The following is a 23,940-nucleotide window of genomic DNA, read 5'->3' as shown; positions in this document are numbered from 1 at the left end:
CACAGGAAAGCAATGTTTCATTATGACTGAACCAGACGTATGTTGTTTTGACTGATTAGCAGTTTTCCATTATTGTTATGGAAAGACAGTCATCTGTTCACTAAGGTGGCTTAATATCACCAGTCAGGGTTGGTTATAAGATCAATTTCAAACCCTTCCCTCAATTAGGGCAGAGTAAAATTGCCAGCTGAAAACTGAAGGATTTAAGATACCTTTAGGATTAGAGTGTCCTCCATCGATGTCAGGTAATTCCATTAAATAGTTATGAAGTTGAAGTTAGTTAAAAATTAGTACCTTTGCAGATTTGAAAATAGTTTTGGTTACTTCAAAATAGAAAGGTTTATACATTTAAGCCCAGATCCTGCAAACACCTAATTCATGCATAACTATACTCACTTGAGCAGTCCCATTAACTTCACTTAAATAATTTACTTATAAATGCATAAGTGTTTGCAGGAGCAAGGCCTTAAATATTTGTAAATATAAACTGCACAGAAATACCTGTGCATAATGGTGGGGTTTGGGGTTTTTTTTTCTTTTTTTTATTATGAGTATCTCTTATTCTCTTCTGTGGAGTTTCTTTAGCAGGGATTGAGTCTCTCCCTTGTATATAGACTCTTGTACCTAAAGTAGTATTTGACTCCTGCAATATGTCTTGGGAAGAAATGCTCATTTGTAATTTTTTTCTAAGACTTAATATAAATCTTATTCAGCATAACTAACATCTCATATATCCCCATCACAGCTGCTGCCGCAATTACCCTGGCTCAGTGGTTCTCAACCCGCAGGCCACTTGGGGCCCAATTAGCACACAGCTGCCACCCAGCTGTGTGCTAAAAAAAGTTTGCCGCATCTCATTCCTGGTCCCAGCAGGAGCAAGGCCGGCTGAGGAGAAGTGTCACTGAGCCCTGCTGGAGCACCCCCTGCCAGCAGGGCAGGGGAGGAGCTCAGCTAGCAGTTAGCTGCTTCCTCCCTCCCCGTGCTGCACGGACACATAGAGTTGCCAGGTGTCTGGTTTTCGACTGGAAAGCCTGGTTGAAAAGGCAACCTGACAGCGTCCATCAGATATACTGACCGGACGCCAAAAGTTTGGTTGCCGCAGGCAGGGGGATGCGCAGGGCAACCACACAACCACACAAGGCATGGGCATAGTTTGGGGGACATTGCCTCCCCCACGACATCCCTCTCCTGATTTTTGCGAGCTCCGAGGCTGTCTTGTAAGTCCCGTCTCTGTGGGGAGAGCTGATGCAGGGTGGAAACTTGTCCTATAGGTGGCTTCCCAGCTAGTGTCCCCCAGGGCTCAGTGGCCCCTGACCGTCTGGGAGCAGGCGTGGAGGGACATGTGCCCAACTGGGCAGCTACAGCAGGCAGGGTGGGGAGGAGCTCTCACACACACACCCCATGCAATCTCTGCTGCAGGGCCCTAATGCCATCCTCAGCAGTGACCCTCTCTGGCCTGGACAAGTGCCCCAGTGTTGAGCCCCACGTAGGGCTGAGTGCATGCTCGTGGCACCCCCTGCACTGAGTGGGGTCCTGAGCAGCCCCCTCGAGCCCAGCTGCATCACCTCCATAGTCACTACCACCAGACAGAGGTCCGTGTCCACTCACGCACAGAGACAGCAACTGGGCAGCCGCCAGTTTCTAGTCTAGTACCCTATCCATTACAGGGCTCTGTCCCCACCTCAGACGAGGTGAGAGGTACCCAGGGCACCCAGAGCTGCTGTGTGCCACACGCCACACACGCTGCCCCCTGCATTACAGAACAGCAGCCCAGATGAAGACACACTGCTAATGCTGCAGCTATTTGTGGGCCCAGCTCAGGCAAGGCTTAAAGTGGGCAGAATCACAAGGAGTCATAGTCCTGGCAAAAAAGAATTAAAAATGGAGTCAGGTCACTGAGAGGTGCTCTGAGAGCGCTGCCCTCCAAGTGCATGAACATTTATTTCATCTAGGATTATCATAGGACACCCCCGCCCCGAAACATACACACATGCTTTTTCCAGTCTACTTTAAGCACTGAGCTCAGGGATTCACAATTATCTTGCAGTGATCAACAGCCCAGGACAATCCCAGCTATTGTACAGAAACCGGTTGATTCAACCCCCCTCCCCCAAGTATTATATAACATGGGTACTGTCTGTCTCCCATAACTCTCTCACACTGGCGCTCTCTCTCTCACACACACACACACACACACACACTTCCTGTCCATTTCACACAACTTTCACCTATATACACTCGGTCATTCTCATACACATGCACACCCACTCAGCCACATCTGTATAGTCCAATGTGTTAACAGAAAAAACCCTTTGTTTCAATAAATAGATTGGGCTAGTTTTTAAATGACTTTCAGTGATGTTAAGTGTTGTACAGGTATTATATATAGTGTGGATGCGGCCCACACAACACGTAGAGAGCTGTATATGCTGGCCATAATGGTAAATAGGTTGAGAACAACTGTGGCCTGGCTGCACATGGGTAATTGATCAAAGTCCTGCTTTTCAAAAATAAGTGCTTAAAATTAGGGTCCTAAATCCAAATCCATAAACTAAATCCATTGGGAGGCATTGTGGTGTAATGGATAGGGTACTAGACTAGAAACCAGGATTTCTGGATTTTATTCTGGCTGTGCCAATGACCTGCTGTGTGACTTTGGGCAAGTTACTTACTAGTCTGCGTCTCTGTTTTCTCTCTTACCCTTTGTAGAGTTGCCAACTTTGTACTCGCACGAAACCAAACACCCTTGCCCCACCACTCCTCCGACATTCCACCCCCGCTCACTCCACCCCCTCTCCCTCTGTTGCTCGCTCTCCCCACCCTCACTTGGTCGCTCATTTTCACTGGGTTGGCTCAGGGATTTGGGGTGCGGACTCCGGGGTGGGGCCAAAAATGAGGTGTTCATGGTGCAAGAGGGAGCTTCAGGCTGAGGCAGGGGCTTGGGATGCAAGGAGGGGTGAGCGCTTCAGCTGGGGGGGGGTGCAGGCTCTGGGATGGGACCAGGGATGAGGGGTTTGGGGTGTAGGAGGGGGCTCCGGGCTGAGGCAGGGGATTAAGGTGTGGGAGTGGGTATGAGCTCTGGGATGGGGGTGCGGGTTCCGGGGTGGGGTCAGGAATGAGGGGGTCAGAGTGTAGGAGGGGGCTCTGGGCTGGGGTGCAGGGGGTGTGAAGGCTCTAGCTTAGGGTGCAGATTCTGGGATGGGACTGGGGCTGAGGGGTTTCGGGTGAAGGAGGGTGCTCTGCGCCTGAGGGGTTCGGATAGCAGGAGGGGGATCAGAGCTGGGGTGGGGGTTGGGCATGATAGGAGATGAGGCCTCTGGCTGGGGGTGTGGGCTCTCAGCTGGGAATGGGGATGAAGGGTTTGGGGTACAGGAGGGTGCTGCTGGCTGGGACCAAGGGGTTTGGAGGGCGGAAGAGAGATCAGGGCTGGGTTTGGGGTGCGGGAGGGGGTGCAGGCTCCAGGCGATGCTTACCTCAGGCAGTTTGCAGAAGCAGAGACATGCCCCCCCCCATCCAGCTCCTACATGGAGGCGTGGCCAGGCAGCTCTGCGCACCACCCCATCTGCAGTCGCCACCTCTGCAGCTCCCGTTGTCTGCAGTTCCCGGCCAATGGGAGCTGCAGAGCCAGCGCTTGGGGAGAGGTCAGCATGCAGAGCCCCCTGGCTGCCCCTATACGTAGAAGCCAAAGATGGGACATGCCTCTGCTTCCAGGAGCCACGGCAGACAGGGAGCCTGCCTTAACTCTGCTGCGCTACCAACCGGACTTTTAATGGCCCAGTCAACAGTGCTGACCGGAGCCTTCAGTGTCCCTTTGGAACCAGGTGTTCTGGTCAAAAACTGGACACCTGCAACCCTAACCCTTTGCTTTGTCTGTTTAGATTGCAAGTTTTTTGGGCCAGAGACTATGACTGAATTTTTCAAGATCATATTTAGTCACCTAAGTGTGGGTTTTCAAGAGTGCAAAAATGAATTAGGAGCTTTTGAAAATACCATCTTTGGGTATTTAAACATGGATTTAAGACTGTAACGTTAGAGTCCCATTCTTGAACATTTTAGTCTCTCTCTTACTATGTGTTTTGTGTATAGCACAATGGACCCTGATCCCACTTGTGACCTCCGTGCTACAGTAATATAAATAGTAATAATCTTTATGTACGTTCTGATTTCAGAAAATGCTGAGCACTCAGCAGTTCCAATTGACCAGTGGGAGTGGTGCCTGAATATGGATTTAGGATCCATGATTTAGGATTTGATGGTCCTATTTTAGGAAATTTGGGGCCAGATGTCAGATTACACATCTGGCAATTCACATTCATTGACTATTTGGCACACACATAGTTTCTTAGTTTATAAACTCCTTATAGTACAGGCCATCCTTGAGGGTTTGGAAAGTGCCTAACACACAGTGAGCACTCCCATAAATTAACAAATAATAATAATAATTTCACATGCTAGTTAGTAATGCACATTTTTGTGCCACAGTATTGTGCAGCCCTAATTTTGAAAGTGAGGGCCTATAATTTTGGTAGGATTCAGCTTTTCTTCTGATGTGGATGATCACTTTTCTTATTATTGGCTTGTGAGTATTCCACTCAAGAGGAAAGAATTAAGTATGACAGTATGCTGCTTCTGCCCAAAATGCAGAAACATCTGTTGTAGTTATGAGTGCACTGCTTATGGCCAAAGTGAGGACAGAAATTCATTGTGATTATCTATGGCATCATTAGCAGATGTCACCAGTTGGGGAATTAGATAAACTAACATTGTAAGTGCTCCCTTTCACCAGCTGGACAGAAGATGTTAAGATTTTCTAAAAGTGCAAATGCGTTCAGAGTCTGTTTGCCGTGAAGGATGAAAAATCTACACTGTCAGTGTCCAAGCATTAGAAACCAGCGAAGACCTTTGCAAATTTACAACCCATGGCAATAGGCATTATGTTGTCATTTTCCAGTGTGGAGCATGACTCTGTAGAATTAATGGATACTTTTTACTTTTAATTTTCAGTCCTCTAGAACTACAGGGACAATGTTAAGAGAATAGCAGTGAGGTTGCAAAACTCATTTTCCTTTCAAGTTTATTTCTTATTGTCACGCCTAATCTCCTTATTCTTCCATCAGTTTCTTTCAAAAATTGGTCATTGCAGTGGTAGTGTGGGGGAAGGTGGTACGTACATTTGGCAGATTTTGAGTGGATTCAAAGAAAAACAGTTCTGCTTCAAATTACATTACAACAATGACAATTTTTGGAGTAAAAGCTGACACAGGTGCAGAAGTTTCATATTCATCAATTCAGTAAATTATCAGAACAGAGGCTAAAACAGTGAATGTTTTATTGTTTAAACAAATATTTCTCTGTTCCTCAGGTGTTTTGATTTCTTTTGGTTTATCTTTTACATAGAATCTTAGAATATTAGGGTTGGAAGAGGAGGTCATCTAGTCTAATCCCCTGCTCAAAGCAGGATCAACACCAACTAAATCATCCCAGCCAAGACTTTGCCTTAAAAACCTCTAAGGATGGAGATTCCACCATCTCTCTAGGTAACCCATTCCAGTGCTTCACCTCCTAGTGAAATAGTGTTTCCTAATATCCAACCTAGACCTCCCCCACTGCAACTTGAGACCATTACTCCTTGTTCTGTCATATGCCACCACTGAGAACAGCCTAGCTCGATCCTCTTTGGAACCCCCATCAGGTAGTTGAATGCTGCTATCAAATCCCCCCTCACTCTTCTCTTCTGCAGACTAAACAAGCCCAGTTCCCTCAGCCTCTCCTCGTAAGTCATGTGTCCTAGCCCCCTAATAATTTTCATTGTCCTCCACTGAACTCTCTCCAATTTGTCCACACCCCTTCTATAGTGGGGGGACCAAAACTGGATACAATACTCCAGGTGTGGCCTCATCAGTGTTGAATAGAGGGGAATAATCACTTCCCTAGATCTGCTGGTAATGCTCCTACTAATGCAGCCCAATATGCCATTGGCCTTCTTGGCAACGAAGGCACACTGCTGACTTATATCCAGCTTCTTGTCCACTGTAATCCCCAGGTCCTTTTCTGCAGAACTGCTGCTTAGCCAGTTGGTCCCCAGCCTGTAGCAGTGCATGGGATTCCTCCTTCCAAAGTGCAGGACTCTGCACTTGTCCTTGCTGAACCTCATCAGATTTCTTTTGGCCCAATCCTCCAATTTGTCTAGGTCACTGTAGACCGTATCCCTACCCTCCATCGTATCACCTCTCCCCCCAAATTAGTGTCATCTGAGAACTTGCTGAGGGTGAAATTAATCCCGTCATCCAGATCACTGATAAAGATGTTGAACAAAACCGGCCACAGGACTGACCCCTGGGGGACTCCGCTTTATACCGGCTGCCAACTAGACATCGAGCCGTTGATCATTACCCATTGAGCCTGACAATCTCGCCAGCTTTCTATCCATCTTGTAGTCCATTCATCCAATCCATACTTTTTTAATTTGCTGGCAAGAATACTGTGGGAATACATATCAAAAGCTTTGCTAAAGTCAAGATATATCACATCCACATATTCTATGTCTATACCATGTCTACATATTCTAGAAATGGTAGCCAGGCATGAAAGAAACAACTATGCCTTTGTCTCACATCATCTGTAAACATTTCCATTATCAGACTATACTATACCCAGCCAGTTTATTAGGATATGCTATCTCACTCCTCTTCCAAAATTCTGCATTAGTCAGCATGCTGTTAGATGGTGTGAGCACAATTACGTGCTAGGACAAGCCTTTTTATCTGTGAACTTTGAGATCCATTATGAGGTGGCAAATACTTGACAAATATTCCTGTGCTTTGAGACATTCCCATCAAATATTCATAAAGGTACCTTTCATTCCGCACACACTCCTACTGTTCGGGGCATCATTGTAGATTCTCTTTAAATGAGAGGGTGTGAGCTATCACTGAATTAGCAAAATATACTGATTTTCTTTTACTGTTAGATATCTGGAAAAGGGAGCTACTTTATCCCAAATAAAGGACCAGTGCTCTCAGGGAATTTCTTTATCTAGAACCTTTTCCCATTTCTTCCTATAATTACATTTGCCATCCATTTTAAGTATAATAAGTTCACTATATAGTTTTGAAATTGATTTTGGATCTGCTAGAGTTCATTTCAATATCTGTAAGTCATTTCTAGAACCTGCCATTTCTTGGGAGGTTTGAAATATATCTTAACTGTATTTAATTAAGTATTGGTATCTTAGTTATAGTAAAAAGAAAAGGAGTACTTGTGGCACCAACACGTTTATTTGAGCATAAGCTTTCGTGAGCTACAGCTCACTTCATCGGATCCGATGAAGTGAGCTGTAGCTCACGAAAGCTTATGCTCAAATAAATGTGTTAGTCTCTAAGGTCCCACAAGTACTTCTTTTCTTTTTGCGAATACAGACTAATATGGCTGCTCATCTGAAACCTGCCATTAGTTATAGTAAAAGTTCCTTGTAATGTCTCTGGGTCTATCATTTTTTCCCCTTTGATTAACTACCCTACTCTTTGCAGGCTCACTTTTTCCCATTTTTTAAAAAGCGGGATCAATGTCTCCTGGAGGGAAGTTCAGATTGTATCTATTTTGTTGTTAGAGGGGAAGAGGCTGGGCTGTTTTTCCACTTCTACTTTTCCCCAAAGTTTTCAGGGAAATCACTAAATGGGAGGTTTTGGGTGTTTTGGAAATGAAAATGTTGACCCAAATGTGATAGCAAGTATTTCCTGCTCTGTGTTCTCCAATATTTATTGCTATACCCATTATACCAGGCTATCAAGGCCCAGCGTTCTGGTGCCCAATAATACCCCCTTAGGTTTGTACCGCTAGCCCTCTTTGAAATACTAACCTATACATTTTTTAAATGAGTGATTTTGTTACTCCAAATAAAATGTAAAATGGAGAAGATTAACTCTTCTAATAATTTTGTAGGGATTTCTATTCCAAGTGTTTGAAAAAAGAAGATAATCTTGGAGAGAAGGATTATCCAATTTTATGTATCTTTTTCAAGTCTTTTCAACAAAGATGCATAATGTGTATTATATGTTTTTCCCGGATGAGAGATAATATTGGCTTCCTGTACCTCTCTCTGGGTGGAACCATGCAGTCCAAACATTCGTAGACAGGATCTCTGGAGTGTAGCCCCCATCATTACCAGTTATGTTAGCTGCATTTGATGCCAGTGAACTCTTTTACTCTGGGACCCTGTGATGTTGGCTGATTAAAGTGACTCAAACAAGGCTTCTTGAAAACAAAGTGTCAAGGTTCCTTCCCCACTCTGAATGCTAGGGTACAGATGTGGGGACTTGCATGAAAACCTCCTAAGCTTACTTTTACCAGCTTATGTTAAAACTTCCCCAAGGTACAAATTATTTTACCCTTTGCCCTTGGACTTCCACTGCCACCACCAAACACCAAACACCGGTTACTAGGCAACAGTTCTTCTGGAAACATCTTTCCCCAAAAAATCCTCCCAAATCTTACCCCCCTTTTTCTGGGGAAGGTTTGATAAAAATCCTCACCAATTTGCATAGGTGAACACAGACCCAAACTCTTGGATCTTAAGAACAATGAAAAAAGCATTCAGTTTCTTAAAAGAAGGATTTTAATAGAAGAAAAAGTAAAAAGAATCACCTCTGTAAAATCAGGATGGTAAATACCTTACAGGGTAATTAGATTCAAAACATAGAGAATCCCTCTAGGCAAAACCTTAACCTTACTTTCTCAGCTATTTGAAGGAATCATAATCTAATGCATATCTAGCTAGATTACTTACTAAGCTCTAAGACTCCAGTCCTGTTCTGTCCCCGGCAAAAAGCATCACCCAGACAGACCCAGACCCTTTGTTTCTCCCCCCTTCAGCTTTGAAAGTATCTTGTCTCCTCATTGGTCATTGTGGTCAGGTGCCAGCGAGGTTATCCTAGCTTCTTAACCCTTTACAGGGGAAAGGGTTTTTCCTCTGGCCAGAAGGGATTTAAAAGATGTTTACCTTTCCCTTTATATTTATGACACAAAGTATTATTTATTCATTCACCCAAAAGCCTTATGCACTCAGAGTCATGAACAGAGGCAGCTAACAGGAGAATTTTGGAGGGAATTTAGAGAGGGAGTGTGAGAGAGGAACAGTGGTTGTGACCCTCCACCCGCCTGAAGCCAGAAGGGACTTCTTATGTATGAAGTACAAGTTGGTAGCTGTGCTGAAAGAAAAGATTATTGGATTGGAAGAGAAAGTAGAGATACTATTGAGAATCAGAGAACCTGAGGCATACCTAGACAGCCAGGTTCAGGAAACATCCGTACCTTAGGTTTCTGGAAGAATGAAACTGGCCACCAAGGAATTGGAGAGAGAGGAACACAGATACAAGAGGCTTTCTGCATGGCTGGAGAGAGATTACGATAGGTAGGCTGTGGCCAGCAGAGAGAAGAAGACCAGGAGGAATTCCAAATAATTATTTATTATTTATAATTATTTTAATAATATATTCCAATATTTATTTATATGTTATTTGGAATAATTTTTATTTATAATTAAAGATAATTAAAAATATATTATAAGAAATAGAAGAAGGGAGATAGTGATGAATTGTACAACATTGATAAGAGAAGCAAAGGGACACACTTTTTCTGACCATAAAACAGAGGTGGGCAAACTATGGCCTGCGGGTCATATCTGACCTGCGGGACCTTCCCGCACGGCCCCTGAGCCCGTGGCCTGGGAGGCTAGCCCCCGGCCCCTCCCCTACTGTTCCCCCTTCCACGCAGCCTCAGCTCGCTGCGCCGCCAATGCAATGCTCTGGATGGCAGGGCTGCGATCTCTTGCCGGGCAGCGCAGCTGCAGAGCCATGGCCTGACCCAATGCTCTGTGCTGCGTGGTGGCATGGGTGGCTCCAGCCGGGCAGCACGGCTGCCTGTCCTGGTGCTCTGGGCGGCATGGCTGTAGCGCCACCAGCCACTGGTGCTCCAGGCAGTGCGGTATGGGGGCAGGAACAGGGGAGGACAGTTGGATAGAGGGCAGGAGAGTTTGGGGTGGAGTGTGGATAGGGGTCAGGGCGGACAGAGGGCAGGGAACAGAGGGGTTGAATGGGGGCAGGGGTTTCGGGGGTGCAGTCAGGAAGGAGAGGGGGGTTGGATGAGGCGGTGGGCAGGGGTTCCGAGGGCAGTCAGGGAGAAGGGGGGATTGGATGGGGCAGGGATCCCGGGGGGGGCTATCGGGATAGGGAACAGGTGGGTTTGATGGCGCAGGAGTCCTGGGGGCTGTCAGGGGGCAAGAAGCGGGGGGGGATCGGATGGGGGCAGGGGCCGGGCCATTCCTGGCTGTTTGGAGAGGCACACCCTCCCCTAACCGGCCGTCCATACAATTTCAGAAACCCTCAGGCCAAAAAGTTCAGAAACCCTCAGGCCCGTCCCTGCCATAAAGAGTTTCCTTAAGGACAATAAGAAGGCGGCTTTTAAAATTGCATAAAAAACAAAGATAATCCTAACAATTGTTTTGGTCCTTTACTAGATGGAAATGGTAGAATTATCAATAATAATGCAGACAAGACAGATGTTTTCAGTAAATATTTTTTTGTTCTGTATTTGGAAAAAAGCCATCTCATGTAGTCATTTCAGATTATTATAATGATGACATGCTTTCCATTCCATTAGTTACTCATGAGGATGTTAAACAGCAGCTACTATGGATAGACATATTAAAATCAGCCGTTCCAGATAACTTGTATCCAAGAGTTTTAAAAGAGCTAACTTAAAAGCTTGCTAGACCATTAATGTTGGTCTTCAATAAGTCTGGAATGCTGGGAAAGTTCCAGAAGACTGGAAGAAAGCTAAGGTTGTGATAATGTTTAAAAAGGTAGATGGGATGACCCAGCTAATTTATAGGCCTGTCAGGCTGACATCAATCCAGGGCAAGATAAATGAGCAGCTGATATGGACATGATTAATAAAGAATTAAAGGAAGGTAACATAATTAATGACAATCAAAATGAGTTTATGGAAAATAGATCCGGTTAAACTGACTTGATATCTTCTTTTGATGAGATTGATTGCTAAAGGAAATAAGGTTGATGTAATATGCTTAAACTTCTGTAAGGAGTTTGTAATTAAAGAAGGATGTTGATAAATTGTAGATGTTTCATAGAAGAGCCATGAGAATGATTGAAGAATTGGAAATTATGCCTTATAGTGATAAACTCAAGGAGCTCAATCTATTTAGTTTAACAAAGAGAAGGTTAAGGGGTGACTTGATCAGTCTATAAGTATCTAAATGAGAAACAAATATTTGATAATGGGATATTCAGTCTAGCAGAAAAAAGTACGAACAAGATCCAATGGCTGCAGGTTGAAACTAGACAAATTCAGATTGGAAATAAGGAGTAAGTTTTCAAGTCAGGGTAATTAACCATTGGAACAACTTACCAAGGGTTATGGTGGATTTTCAGTCACTGGCAGTTTCAAAATCAAGATTGGATTTTGGTTTAAAGATATTCTCTAGTTGAAAGGGAATTATTTTGGTGGAGTTCTGTGGTCTGTGTTATACAGAAGGTCAGACTAGATGATCACAATGGTCCTTTTGGCCTTGGAATCTATAAATCTATGAATAAGAGCAAACATAAAACAAGAGGGCTACACGTACATTTCCCCTTACCCACGTCTTAATCTTTTCTTGCAAGCTCCTCTCAGCCCAGTTCACTGCAAGTCTGTCTGAGAGAGACAGATTGTCCTGCTGCAATGTGCTCCCTGTGACACAGTCTCCCTGTACATCTGTCAGAAACTCCACCTAGGCGACTACTGACACTCCACTCAACCCCCCACTTCCTGCCTAGGCTAGTATTGTTAAGGTTTTAATATACCTTTTGTTCCTAGGTTCAACCTGGGAAGAGCTTTGCCAGCCTAGTGGGCATCAGGCCAGAGGTAGTACGTAGCTATGAGTATGCCCCTCTTGTTCTAGTAGCATCAGTAGAACACACTGACTGAAAGGAGTAGATTGACTGGTGGTAGCAGAATCTGGAGCATGGGAGGCTAATTACTTAGTAAAAAGAAAAGGAGTACTTGTGGCACCTTAGAGACTAACAAATTTATTAGAGCATAAGCTTTCGTGAGCTACAGTGAGCTGTAGCTCACGAAAGCTTATGCTCTAATAAATTTGTTAGTCTCTTAGGTGCCAGAAGTACTCCTTTTCTTTTTGCGAATACAGACTAACACGGCTGCTACTCTGAAACCTGTAATTACTTAGTAGATATCCTGGAAAGTATAACTTGACAGCTTATTAGTAAGCCTCTAATTGTTAATTTCCCACAAACAAAGGAAACCTGGCTCCCTGACCCTGCACTGTATTACGTCGAGACTGTGACCTTTGAGTCATCTTATACATAGTAAGAAGAAAAGGAGTACTTGTGGCACCTTAGAGACTAACAAATTTATTAGAGCATAAGCTTTCGTGAGCTACAGCTCACTTCATCGGATGCATTTGGTGGAAAAAACAGAGGGGAGATTTATATACACACACAGAGAACATGAAACAATGGGTTTATCATACACACTGTAAGGAGAGTGATCACTTAAGATAAGCCATCACCAGCAGCAGGGGGGGGAAAGGAGGAAAACCTTTCATGGTGACAAGCAAGGTAGGCTAATTCCAGCAGTTAACAAGAATATCTGAGGAACAGTGGGGGGTGGGGTGGGGGGGAGAAATAACATGGGGAAATAGTTTTACTTTGTGTAATGACTCATCCATTCCCAGTCTCTATTCAAGCCTAAATTAATTGTATCCAGTTTGCAAATCAATTCCAATTCAGCAGTCTCTCGTTGGAGTCTGTTTTTGAAGCTTTTTTGTTGAAGGATAGCCACTCTTAAGTCTGTAATCGAGTGACCAGAGAGATTGAAGTGTTCTCCAACAGGTTTTTAATGTTATAATTCTTGACATCTGATTTGTGTCCATTTGTTCTTTTACGTAGAGACTGTCCAGCTTAAAAGCTTAAAGCTTATGCTCTAATAAATTTGTTAGTCTCTAAGGTGCCACAAGTACTCCTTTTCTTTTTACGAATACAGACTAACACGGCTGCTACTCTGAAACCTGTCCTTATACATAGTGTGTTTTATGCAACGATTACTTTAAGCTTCTAAACACAAGGAGCCAAATTAATTGCTGGTGTAATGTAAAATCGGATTTGCATCTGAGATGAGTTCTTCCCAGAAAGGTACAACACCTGCAAAGCTAAAAATGAAACCCATTTGCTAGGTCTTCTAAACATAAACATTTTTGTTTTCCTGTTATATGACTGCTTCTTTAATCTGTGTCAGTGGAACTTTTGTAAAAATCATCACAATGCAATCTTTTGATTGAGACAATAGTACAAATAGATAAGGAGTACTTGTGGCACCTTAGAGACTAACAAATTTATTTGAGCATAAGCTTTCGTGAGCTACAGCTCACTTAGCTCACGAAAGCTGATGCTCAAATAAATTTGTTAGTCTCTAAGGTGCCACAAGTACTCCTTTTCTTTTTGCGAATACAGACTAACACGGCTGCTACTCTGAAACCTGTACAAATAGATGTATTCACTTGTTTCAGTAAAAAGCAGAAGTTGTGCCTTCAGAAAATTTTCTTAGCTCAGTTGTTTCAAAAGGTGAGCTAAAGACCCAATCATCTACCAGTCCTACAAAAATAATATGACAGCAGAGACTCAACAGAAGGTGAAAGAATGCCTCTCTTTGTTTTGATTGGATATTGGTGTGCTTCTCCCCATGCAGAGGTATAAAACAGGGTCACAAAAGCCAGGTTTCATTTGATCTTCAGAACAGTCCCCATAGTATCACATAGTTATTTAAACCTGCTAACAGGCTCATTAGGCTATTGTTTTTCTATATCACTGAGTGTGCTTTTTGATCCTATTGCTGTGTTAGAGCCTGATCAGATTCAGGCCCTTGATTTGTACTTCTCAGTCATTGTTACTGTTTAGAGCTTGGTACACTTGTATTTTTTGTTTTCAGTAGGGCTGTCGATTAATCACAATTAATTCAAGCGACTAACTAAAAAAATTAATTGCGATTAAAAAATTAATTGTGAATAATCACAGTTTTAATCGCACTGTTAAAATAGAATACTAGTTAAAATTTATTAATTATTTTTGACATTTTTCTACATTTTCATATATGTTGTATTCTGTGTTGTAATTGAAACCACAGTGTATATTATTTTTTATTACAAATATTTGCACTGTAAAAATGATAAAAGGAATAGTATTTTTCAATTAATCTCATACAAGTACTGTAGTGCAATCTCTTTGTCCTGAAAGTGCAACTTACAAATGTCGATTTTTTTTTTGGTAAATAACTGCACTCAAAAACAAAACCATGTAAAACTTCAGAGCCTACAGGTCCATTCAGTCCTATTTTTTGTTCAGCCAGTTGCGTAGACAAACAAGTTTTATTTACATTTACAGGAGATAATGCTGCCCTCTTCTTATTTACAATGTCACCAGAAAGTGAGAACGGGTATTTTCATAAACAATGAGGAGTCCTTGTGGCACCTTAGAGACTGACACATTTTGGGGGGCATAAGTTTTCGTGGGATAAACCCACTTCATTGGATGCATGGAGTGAAAAATACAGTAAACTGTATATATATCACAGCATATGAAAATATGGGAGTCCCCTTGCCAAGTGGGGGGGTCAGTGCTAATGAGGCCCTCCCATTTGGTAAGGCAACTCCCATCTTTTCATGTGCTGTGATATATATACTGCTTACTGTATTTTTCACTCCATGCATCCGATAAAGTGGGTTTTAGCCCACAAAAACTTATGCCCCCAAAAATGTGTCACTCTCTAAGGTGCCACAATGACTCCTCATTGTTTTTGCTGATACAGACTAACATGGCTACCACTCTGAAATTGTCAGCATGGCACTTTTGTAACCGGCATTGCAAGGTATTTATGTGCCAGATATGCTATGCCCCTTCCTATGCCCCTTCATGCTTCGGCCACCATTCCAGAGGACATGCTTCCATGCTGATAATACTCATTAAAAAAAATAATGTATTAATTAAATTTGTGACTGATCTCCTTGGGGGAGAATTGTATGTCTCCTGCTCTGTTTTAACCGCATTCTGCCATATATCTTTAGCGCATCAGGCACATAAATATCTTGCGACACCAGCTACAACAGTCCTCTGAGAACGCCTGTTCTCATTTTCAGGTGACATTGTAAACAAGAAGCGGGCAGCATTATCTCCTGAAAATGTAAACAAACTTGTTTGTCTGAGTGATTGGCTGAAGAAGAAGTGAGATTGAGTGGACTTACAGTCTCTAAAGTTTTACATTGTTTTATTTTTTAATGCAGTTATTTTCTGTACATAATTCTACATTTGTAAGTTCAACTTTCAGGATAAAGAGATTGCTCCGCAGTACTTGTATTAGGTGAATTGAAAAATACTATTTCTTTTATTTTTTTACAGTGCAAATACTTGTAATAAAAGAAAATATAAAGTGAGCACTGTACACTTTGTATTCTGTGTTGTAATTGAAATCAATATATTTGAAAATGTAGAACGCATTCAAAAATATTTCAGTAAATGGTATTCTATTATTAACAGTGCGATTAATCGTGATTAATTTTTTTAATTGCTTCACAGCCCTAGTATTTAGGTGTGGGAATGTGTGGGTGTAGGGGAGGGTCCTTTTTCTTTTCTTTTTATTCACAGGATTACAGTATTTTAAAACTGTATACCATATTAAAACATAGCAATTTCTATACCACACCAACTATAAAAATATATTAATATTGAGATCATTTATTTTATAAAAACAAATACAAATTAGGTTGAATTCTCATGTAATGAAATATGGGTTGTCATTTCTTATTTCTTTTTTAAAAATACATATTTAGCATGTAGCACCTGACTTTTAATATGATGCATTCCAAATTGGCAGTGAGAATGTGCAAATAGTTATTTTAATAGATATAACCAAGTGTTCATTATTTCTGAACAGGTTATACCATTAATCATTTAATGCTTTAACAAATTACTTTATAAGATAAGCTCCTGTTTTCTGCCACACTGTTCAACCTGGAATGTCTGTGTTCTCCATCTTGGTGGTAGAATATTATATTTCCCTCAAACTTTATGAAGATTTTTGGTGTCCTCTAAGAGTTTAATGAAATCTTGTTTTACTTCTACCAATTTCCTCATCCTCCTTTTGGGCCAGGTTCTACCGCCCTCACTCATACTGAGTAGTACTCTGGTAGTACTCTATTCCCTGAAGCAGACCAATTGATTGCAGTAATGCTACTTGTGGAATAAGGTACAACCCAATGAGAATAAGGATGGCAGAATCTGTCTTCTTATTTTTGTTATTTTCACCATTACCATCTGAAGAAACCTTACCTTTTTTATTTATTTTCAGTTTCTGCCACAGAGGTCACATTCCACCAACCCGGACTGTATGACTCCCCATGGAACTATTCTGCATCAGACCCTGGACTTAGATGAGTTCATACCTCCAATACCACCACCACCCTACTACCCACCTGAATATACCTGTGCACCTGTAATGGAAGCACAGAGGTAATTCTTTGTCCCTGAACATTGTCATTCCTTCATAGCTTTGGGCCACAGATTGACACTACTTCAGGGAAAAATGAATTATACAATACGGACAGCCCAATAGTGTCAATCCTTTATTCCTTTATAGTGGATGTCTTTTCCAAAAATATGAACTGTAGTTTCATGCATGTTTCACGAAGTGTTTTAGAACAACATTTTAAAACTAGTGCTGTCAATTACTTGCAGTTAACTCATGTGATTAACTCAAAAAAATTAATCACAATTAAAAAAATTAATTGCACTGTTAAACAATAGAATACCAATTGAAATTTATTAATATTCATCCAGCAATATTGTCAATCTGTCCAGCTACATACTCAGTGTGGCAGAAGAGTCTGTCCTGTCTCTGGGACTCTCTTTCTGCCCCGCCACTCCCACAAACATGATACAGTTCTGCGGTGATCTGAAAGCCTACTTTTGCCGTCTCCGACTCAAAGAATACTTTTAAGATAACACTGAACAGCACACTGATACACAGATACCATCTCACCAACAGCACAAGAAGAAGAACTCCACATGGACTCCTCTTGAGGGTCGAAATGACAGGTTGGACTAGATGATCTCCTGAGGTCCCTTCCAACCCTGATATTCTATGATTCTATGTCTGGACCTATACATAGGATGCTTCCGCCGATGTGCACAGGCAGAAATTGTGGAAAAACAACATCTCTTCCCTCATAACCTAAGTCATGCAGAATGCAATGCCATCCCCAGCCTCAGAAACAACCCTGACATTATAATCACAGAGGCTGATAAAGGAGGTGCTGTTGTCATCATGAACAGGTCTGACTACCGAAAGGAGGCTGCCAGACAACTCTCCAATACCAAATTCTACAGGCCACTTTCCTCAGATCCCACTGAGGAATACACTAAGAAACTGCACCATCTACTCAGGACACTACCTATACTAACACAGGAACAAATCAACATACCCTTAGAGCTCTGACCAGGGTTATTCTATCTACTACCCAAGATTCACAAACCCAGAAATCCTGTACACCCCATCATCTCGGGCTTTGACACTCTCACTGAAGGACTGTCCGATATGTGGACTCTCTACTCAGACCCTACACCACCAGCACTCCCAGCTATCTCCGTGACACCACTGATTTCCTGAGAAAACTGCATTCGTGATCTTCCAGAAAACACCATCCTAGCCACCATGGATGTAGAAAGAAAAGTAGTACTAGTCTTAGAGACTAACAAATTTATTTGAGCATAAGCTTTCGTGAGCTACAGCTCACTTCATCAGATGCATTCAGATGTGGAGGCTCTCTACACAAACATCCCCCACACAAACGGAATACAAGCTGTCAGGAACAGTATCCTTAATGATGCCACAGCACAACTGGTTGCTGAGCTCTGTGATTTTATCCTCACTCACAATTATTTCAAATTTGGTGACAATATATACCTCCAGACCAGTGGCACCGCTATGAGCACCCGCATGGCCCCACAATATGCCAACATTTTTATGGCTGACCTGGAACAACGCTTCCTCAGCTCTCGTCCATTCACGCCCCTTCTCTACTGCTACATATATGCTACATTGATGACATCTTCATCATCTGGACCCATGGGAAGGAAATCCTGGAAGAATTCCACCACGATTTCAATAGCTACCACCCCACCATCAACCTCAGCCTGGACCAATCTATATGGGAGGTCCACTTCCTAGGCACCATGTGCAAATAAGTGATGGTTATGTTAACACCACCCTATATCAAAAACCCACCGACCACTATGCCTACCATCATGGCCCCAGCTTCCATCCTGGACACACCACACAATCTACTGTCTACAGCCAAGCGCTGAGGTACAACCACATTTGCTCCAACCCCTCAGACAGAGACCAACACCTACAAGATCTTCACCAAGCATTCTCAAAACTACAATATCCACACGAGGAAATAAGGAAACAGATCAACAGAGCCAGACGTGTACCCAGAAGCCTCCTGCTGCAAGACAAGCCCCAGAAAGAAACCAACAGAACTCTACTGGCCATCACATACAGTCCTCAGCTAAAACTTCTCCAATGCATCATCACTAATCTACAACCCATCCTGGACAACGATCCCTCACTTTCACAGGACTTGGGAGGCAGGCCAGTCCTCACCCACAGACAACCCGCCAACCTGAAGCATATTCTCACCAGCAACTACATACCCAACCATAGTAACTCTAACTCAGGAACCAATCCATGCAACAAACCTCGATGCCAACTCTGCCCACATATCTACACCAGCAACACCATCACAGGACCTAGCCAGATCAGCCACACCATCACCGGTTCATTCACCTTTATGTCCACCAATGTAATCTACGCCATCATGTGCCAGCAATGCCCCTCTGCTATGTACATCGGCCAAACTGGACAGTCCCTACGTAAAAGGATAAATGGACACAAATCAGATATTAGGAATGGCAATATACAAAAACCTGTAGGGAACTCTTCAACCTCCCTGGACATACAATAGCAGATTTAAGGGTAGCCATCCTGCAGCAAAAAAACTTCAGGACCAGACTTCAAAGAGAAACTGCTGAGCTTCAGTTCATTTGCAAATTTGACACCATAAGCTCAGAATTAAACAAAGACTGTGAATGGCTAGCCAACTATAAAAGCAGTATCTCCTCCCTTGGTGTTCACACCTCAACTGCTAGAAGAGGACCTCATCCTCCCTGACTGAACTAACCTCGTTATCCCTAGCCTGATTCTTGCTTGCATATTTATATCTGCCTCTGGAAATTTCCACTACATGCATCCGACGAAGTGGGTATTCACCCATGAAAGCTTATGCTCCAATATGTCTGTTAGTCTATAAGGTGCCACAGGACTCTTTGCCACTTTTAAAAGAAATAGTATTTTTCAGTTCACCTCACACAAGTACTGTAGTGCAATCTCTTTATCATGAAAGTGTAACTTGCAAGTGTAGATTTTTTTTGTTACATAACTGCACTCAAAGCAAAACAATGTAAAATTTTAGAGCCTACAAGAGCACTCAGTCCTACTTCTTGTTCAGCCAATCGCTCAGACAAACAAATTTGTTTACATTTATGGGAGATGCTGTTGCCTGCTTCTTATTTAAAATGTCACCTGAAAGTGAGAACAGGCATTTGCATGGCACTTCTGTAGTCAGCGTTGCAAGGTATTTACGTGCCAGATATGCTAATCGTTCGTATGCCCTTTTATGCTTTGGCCACCATTCCAGAGGACATGCTTTCTTGCTAATGATGTTTGTGAAAAAAATAATGCGTTAATTAAATCTGTGACTTAACTCCTTGTGGGAGAATTGTATGTCTCCTGTTCTGTTTTACCCGCATTTCATGTTATAGCAATCTCGGATGATGACCCAGCACATGTTCGTTTTAAGAACACTTTCACAGCAGATTTGACAAAACGCAAAAAAGGTACCAATGTGAGATTTCTAAAAATAGCTACACCACTCAACCTAAGGTTTAAGAATCTGAAGTGCTGTCCAAAATCTGCGAGGGATGAGGTGTGGAGCATGCTTTCAGCCGTCTTAAAATAGCAACATTCCTATGTGGAAACTACAGAACCCAAACCAAAAAAAGAAAATCAGCCTTCTGCTGGTGGCATCTGACTCAGATGATGAAAATGAACGTGAATCAGTCCACTTTGCTTTGGATCATTATCAACCAGAAACCATCATCAGCATGGATGCCTGTCTCTGGAATGGTGGTTGAAGCATGAAGGGACATATGAATCTTTAGCGCATCTGGCATGTAAATATCTTGCGATATTGTGATACATTTTTTAATCACTTGACAGCCCTGTTTAAAACATTCATTTGTTTATAATAGTGCTAGTGTATAAAAAAAAGACCATGATGGAGAAGTGGATGAATTCAGACAAGACAGGGATAAGAATATTTGAACATAAAACAAGGATTCAGATTTACTATTAATTTAACCACAATTGTTAGCATTATACACAGAAGTTAAAAGTGAAAGTTAATCTTTTGAGGAAATTGCCTTTAATTTAATGTATATTGCTATAAAGTACTGTATGTGCAAGACTTTAATGCCTATAGCATACATTGGTATAAATGGCCAGTATCCAAAAATGAAATACAATTTTTAAACTATCCTTTGAATTTAGGCTTAATTTCACTTATCTGATGAATCTCTTCAGTGGACTGCTTTATGATGGGTTGAGTCACAAATTCAGAAACATGCATCTGCTAACTACATCATTGTGGAAGATGATAGTTTTCCAGGTAAATCCAGTGCAGTGAAATGATGTCAACATTTATTTTCTTTAACAGAGGTCTCCATTTGGACTTTCCTCGTTCCCCCTTCAGTGCTTTATATGAAGTCACCATTAACAGCCCAGGAATGCTATATCCAACGGAGCTACCCCCTCCTTATGAAGCAGTGATTGGACAGACCCCTGCTAGTCAGGTAAGGAAAGGTCAAAGGAAATAGGGATGAATTCTCTTTGGCCATTCTCTTACTTACTAAAGAATTTAGGAGGTAAAAGTACCTGAAGGACACAGTGATAAACATGTTTGAATTGTGAGCACATTTGCATTCTTTAAACTGATAATTTCCGGTCCATTGTCTTTAAACTAAATGAGTATTTTCCTTTCCTAGTAGTAGCTTGTGACCTTCACCTATAAGTCTGCATCCTCCTAAATTTTGGGTGCATGCTTGGATAAATGTTTATATAAGACACAGCTTTTCAGTTGAAGTCATTCATTTTAAAAAAATCACAAAAATAATCACAGAACATTGGAACATCACTGAAGAAATCCAAAAGAGATTTGAGCCATTGAAGCAAGGAACCTTTTTTTTAGGTGTGGATGGAGAATGACATTCTGAAATGAGATTGGGCTGCTTGGGCCCTTTTGGTAAGAAGAATCCTCAAGTAGGAAGCAGTTTTCCTTTATTCAAAGTAGTCTAGTGCCTACAACAGGGAGATTGCCTTACTTTTCTTTAATGTACTTTGCATAGGTAGGAGATTAGATTTGCTAACCAAAAGGTAATTTTGTTTGGTACAAAATGTGATGATTCCATCTGTGTGTGTATTAGAAATACAGCTCATGTGACATACAATTTTAACATGTCCTGTGGTCTGAGCTTAGATTAATACAAATTTCTACATAAAATTCCATTAAGTACCATATTTGAGTTAGGAGAAATTCCTGCAAAAGACTATATATTAACTTAGATCAATTTAAAAAAAGTGCTTTGCAGTTGGCATTGGATCTCAAATTATCTTCTGGAAATGAACTGGCATAGATTCTCTTAGAATGACTTGCCCAAGTCTTGACAGAAAAGCTTACTCCCAGTGTCAAAATTTACTCTCTGCCAGTTCTAACATATAGCCTTCCAGGAACAGAAACCAAGCTGGCCCTAGAATACTGGGAACTGACCTGCATCTAGTGATTACATTAAGTGATAAGGAACTATACACAGCTATATAGTGAACTATAAGAAATAGGGACATGTTTCTGTAATAAAGCAATGAGCAGAATCTACATTTGTTTGTAATTGTCATACTTTTTGATGCTATTACTTGCAGTAATGGCTGATATATTGTATCAATAACAATGTTTTGCAAGCCCCTTAACTCCATTATGAGCTTTAACAAAAGGTCCAGTATATCTCATTTATATTTTTCAGTTGTATTTTCTGCCTTTATTTCATACCATTCGACTCAAAATCCATTTAGACAATCAGTTACAGAATTATGGTGCACATGGGGGACACAGTTAATGCCAAATTAAGCAGTGATATGTGAGGGGTGCTTGGTGATCACGCTGATTAACACCCTATATAACAGTCTCAATTTCTGTTTTTTTATTTGCTTCTGGGATCTTTGATTTTCTTCAAATTTCTGTAGAAACTCAAGAAAGTCTGAGGAATTTAACATCCAACTACTGCTTGTCAGGGCTGAGGTGAACATTTGCAGAGTTATGTGCATATAGCTGGTTAACATTGCATCTATCTATACTATGTGTTACTAGAGTGCTTCACATTCACTCAGACTATACAAGAAATAACTTGTGGTTATTCTGCCCCAGGGAAAGCAACATATTAAGAAACATTAGATGAAAATATAAATACATGACTCACTTCCACAGAGGGAAAATTGCTGACAATTTAAAAAGTGTCCAAAGAAAGCAGCAATGGTGGATGCTCAAGGGATGTGCAGCTAGGCTTAAATGAGACACATCAGACATTCCAACCTTCTTAACTCACAAAGCAGCTTCTGCTAAGTCTTTGTTTTTCTCACTTAGTCTACTTATACCTGGTAGAAGGTAGCAACAGGCCAAACATTGTTTGCCTCTGATCTGTGTAAACTCAAAACTTGTCTCTCTCGCCAACAGAAGTTGGTCCAATCAAAAGTATTACTTATCCCCTTGTCTCTTTGATTTATTCTACAGTCATAGAAATGAGTCAATGAAAATTGCTTCTGAACAGCAAATTTGAGAGTCCCAGTTAGCTCATTTCTAACATGTTATTTACTGAAATTCTTCCCTGTTTTCTTTACAGCATTAATTGTAAAGGAATCTGAAAGCCTTAGGGTTTTTATAATGTTTTTATATTTGTTTTATCTCTACATTTAAAAAAAAGGCAAAAGCAATTAAAATCATATCTGGTTTAAAAAACATTTCAAATGAGAATTTGTATGCGAGAAGGTTATATAAATGGCTATTTATTTATTTATATTTAAATACAAAAATATGTCTGTCCACCATTCTGCGTGCTCTGACTATTAGTCAGGATCACAATTTACACAGAAACAGCCACCCCAGCAGCAAGTGGCACTCACAGACAACAAAAATAATTAACTTAACAAGCCAGTAACTTAAAGCAGCAAAATCATCCTCTACCCTATTATGTCAGGCCTCCCAAAAGCCCTCCTAAGCAGATGCATTGTCCATAAATCTCTGACAGTTGAGTCAGTGTCAGTGCACCTCCCCTTTATCTCTGGGCACCTGGGTCCCAGTGTTGGTTCTGATTTCAAGTGAAAATGAGTGGTGGGTTTTTAATTATTATGTGATAATGATTATAAAGCTCTTATTGGGTGTTAATCCACATTACCCCACTGTATGTCTGGCAATTTCTAGCCAGGAAAGCTCTAAGAATAGATTGGCAAGAGGTGTGGAAGGTGAGGAGTGAAGTGCATTGGCAATGGTAGAGTTTGCAGAACAACTTGTGTTCTTGACACTTTCATTAACATCAAAGGCCCAAACCTACATTCACTGTGGACCAGAAGTCCCAAGGAATTTAAAAACTGAAGAACACAGCCTTAGAATCAGTGACAAATTTAGATCTGCAAGGAATATAGAATGGAGCCTCA

General features: G+C 41.6%; 1 protein-coding gene across 2 annotated transcripts in view; it reads left to right on the top strand.

The window, feature by feature from the left end:
• Window positions 1-23,940, top strand: part of FAM189A1 (family with sequence similarity 189 member A1) — a 394,280-nt gene that overhangs the window by 349,966 nt on the left and 20,374 nt on the right. For both annotated transcript variants that reach the window (XM_043493843.1, XM_038418369.2), the window contains 2 exons: window positions 16,411-16,571; window positions 20,897-21,032. In XM_043493843.1, the coding sequence (XP_043349778.1) occupies window positions 16,411-16,571; window positions 20,897-21,032 (297 nt within the window). The remainder of the gene's footprint in view (window positions 1-16,410; window positions 16,572-20,896; window positions 21,033-23,940) is intronic.

Source organism: Dermochelys coriacea, chromosome 10, assembly GCF_009764565.3.
Source record: "Dermochelys coriacea isolate rDerCor1 chromosome 10, rDerCor1.pri.v4, whole genome shotgun sequence".
In the NCBI taxonomy this organism is placed as follows: Eukaryota; Metazoa; Chordata; order Testudines; family Dermochelyidae; genus Dermochelys; species Dermochelys coriacea.
Note: the sequence above shows the minus strand (reverse complement) of the source record. Positions and strands in the feature narration are given on the sequence as shown.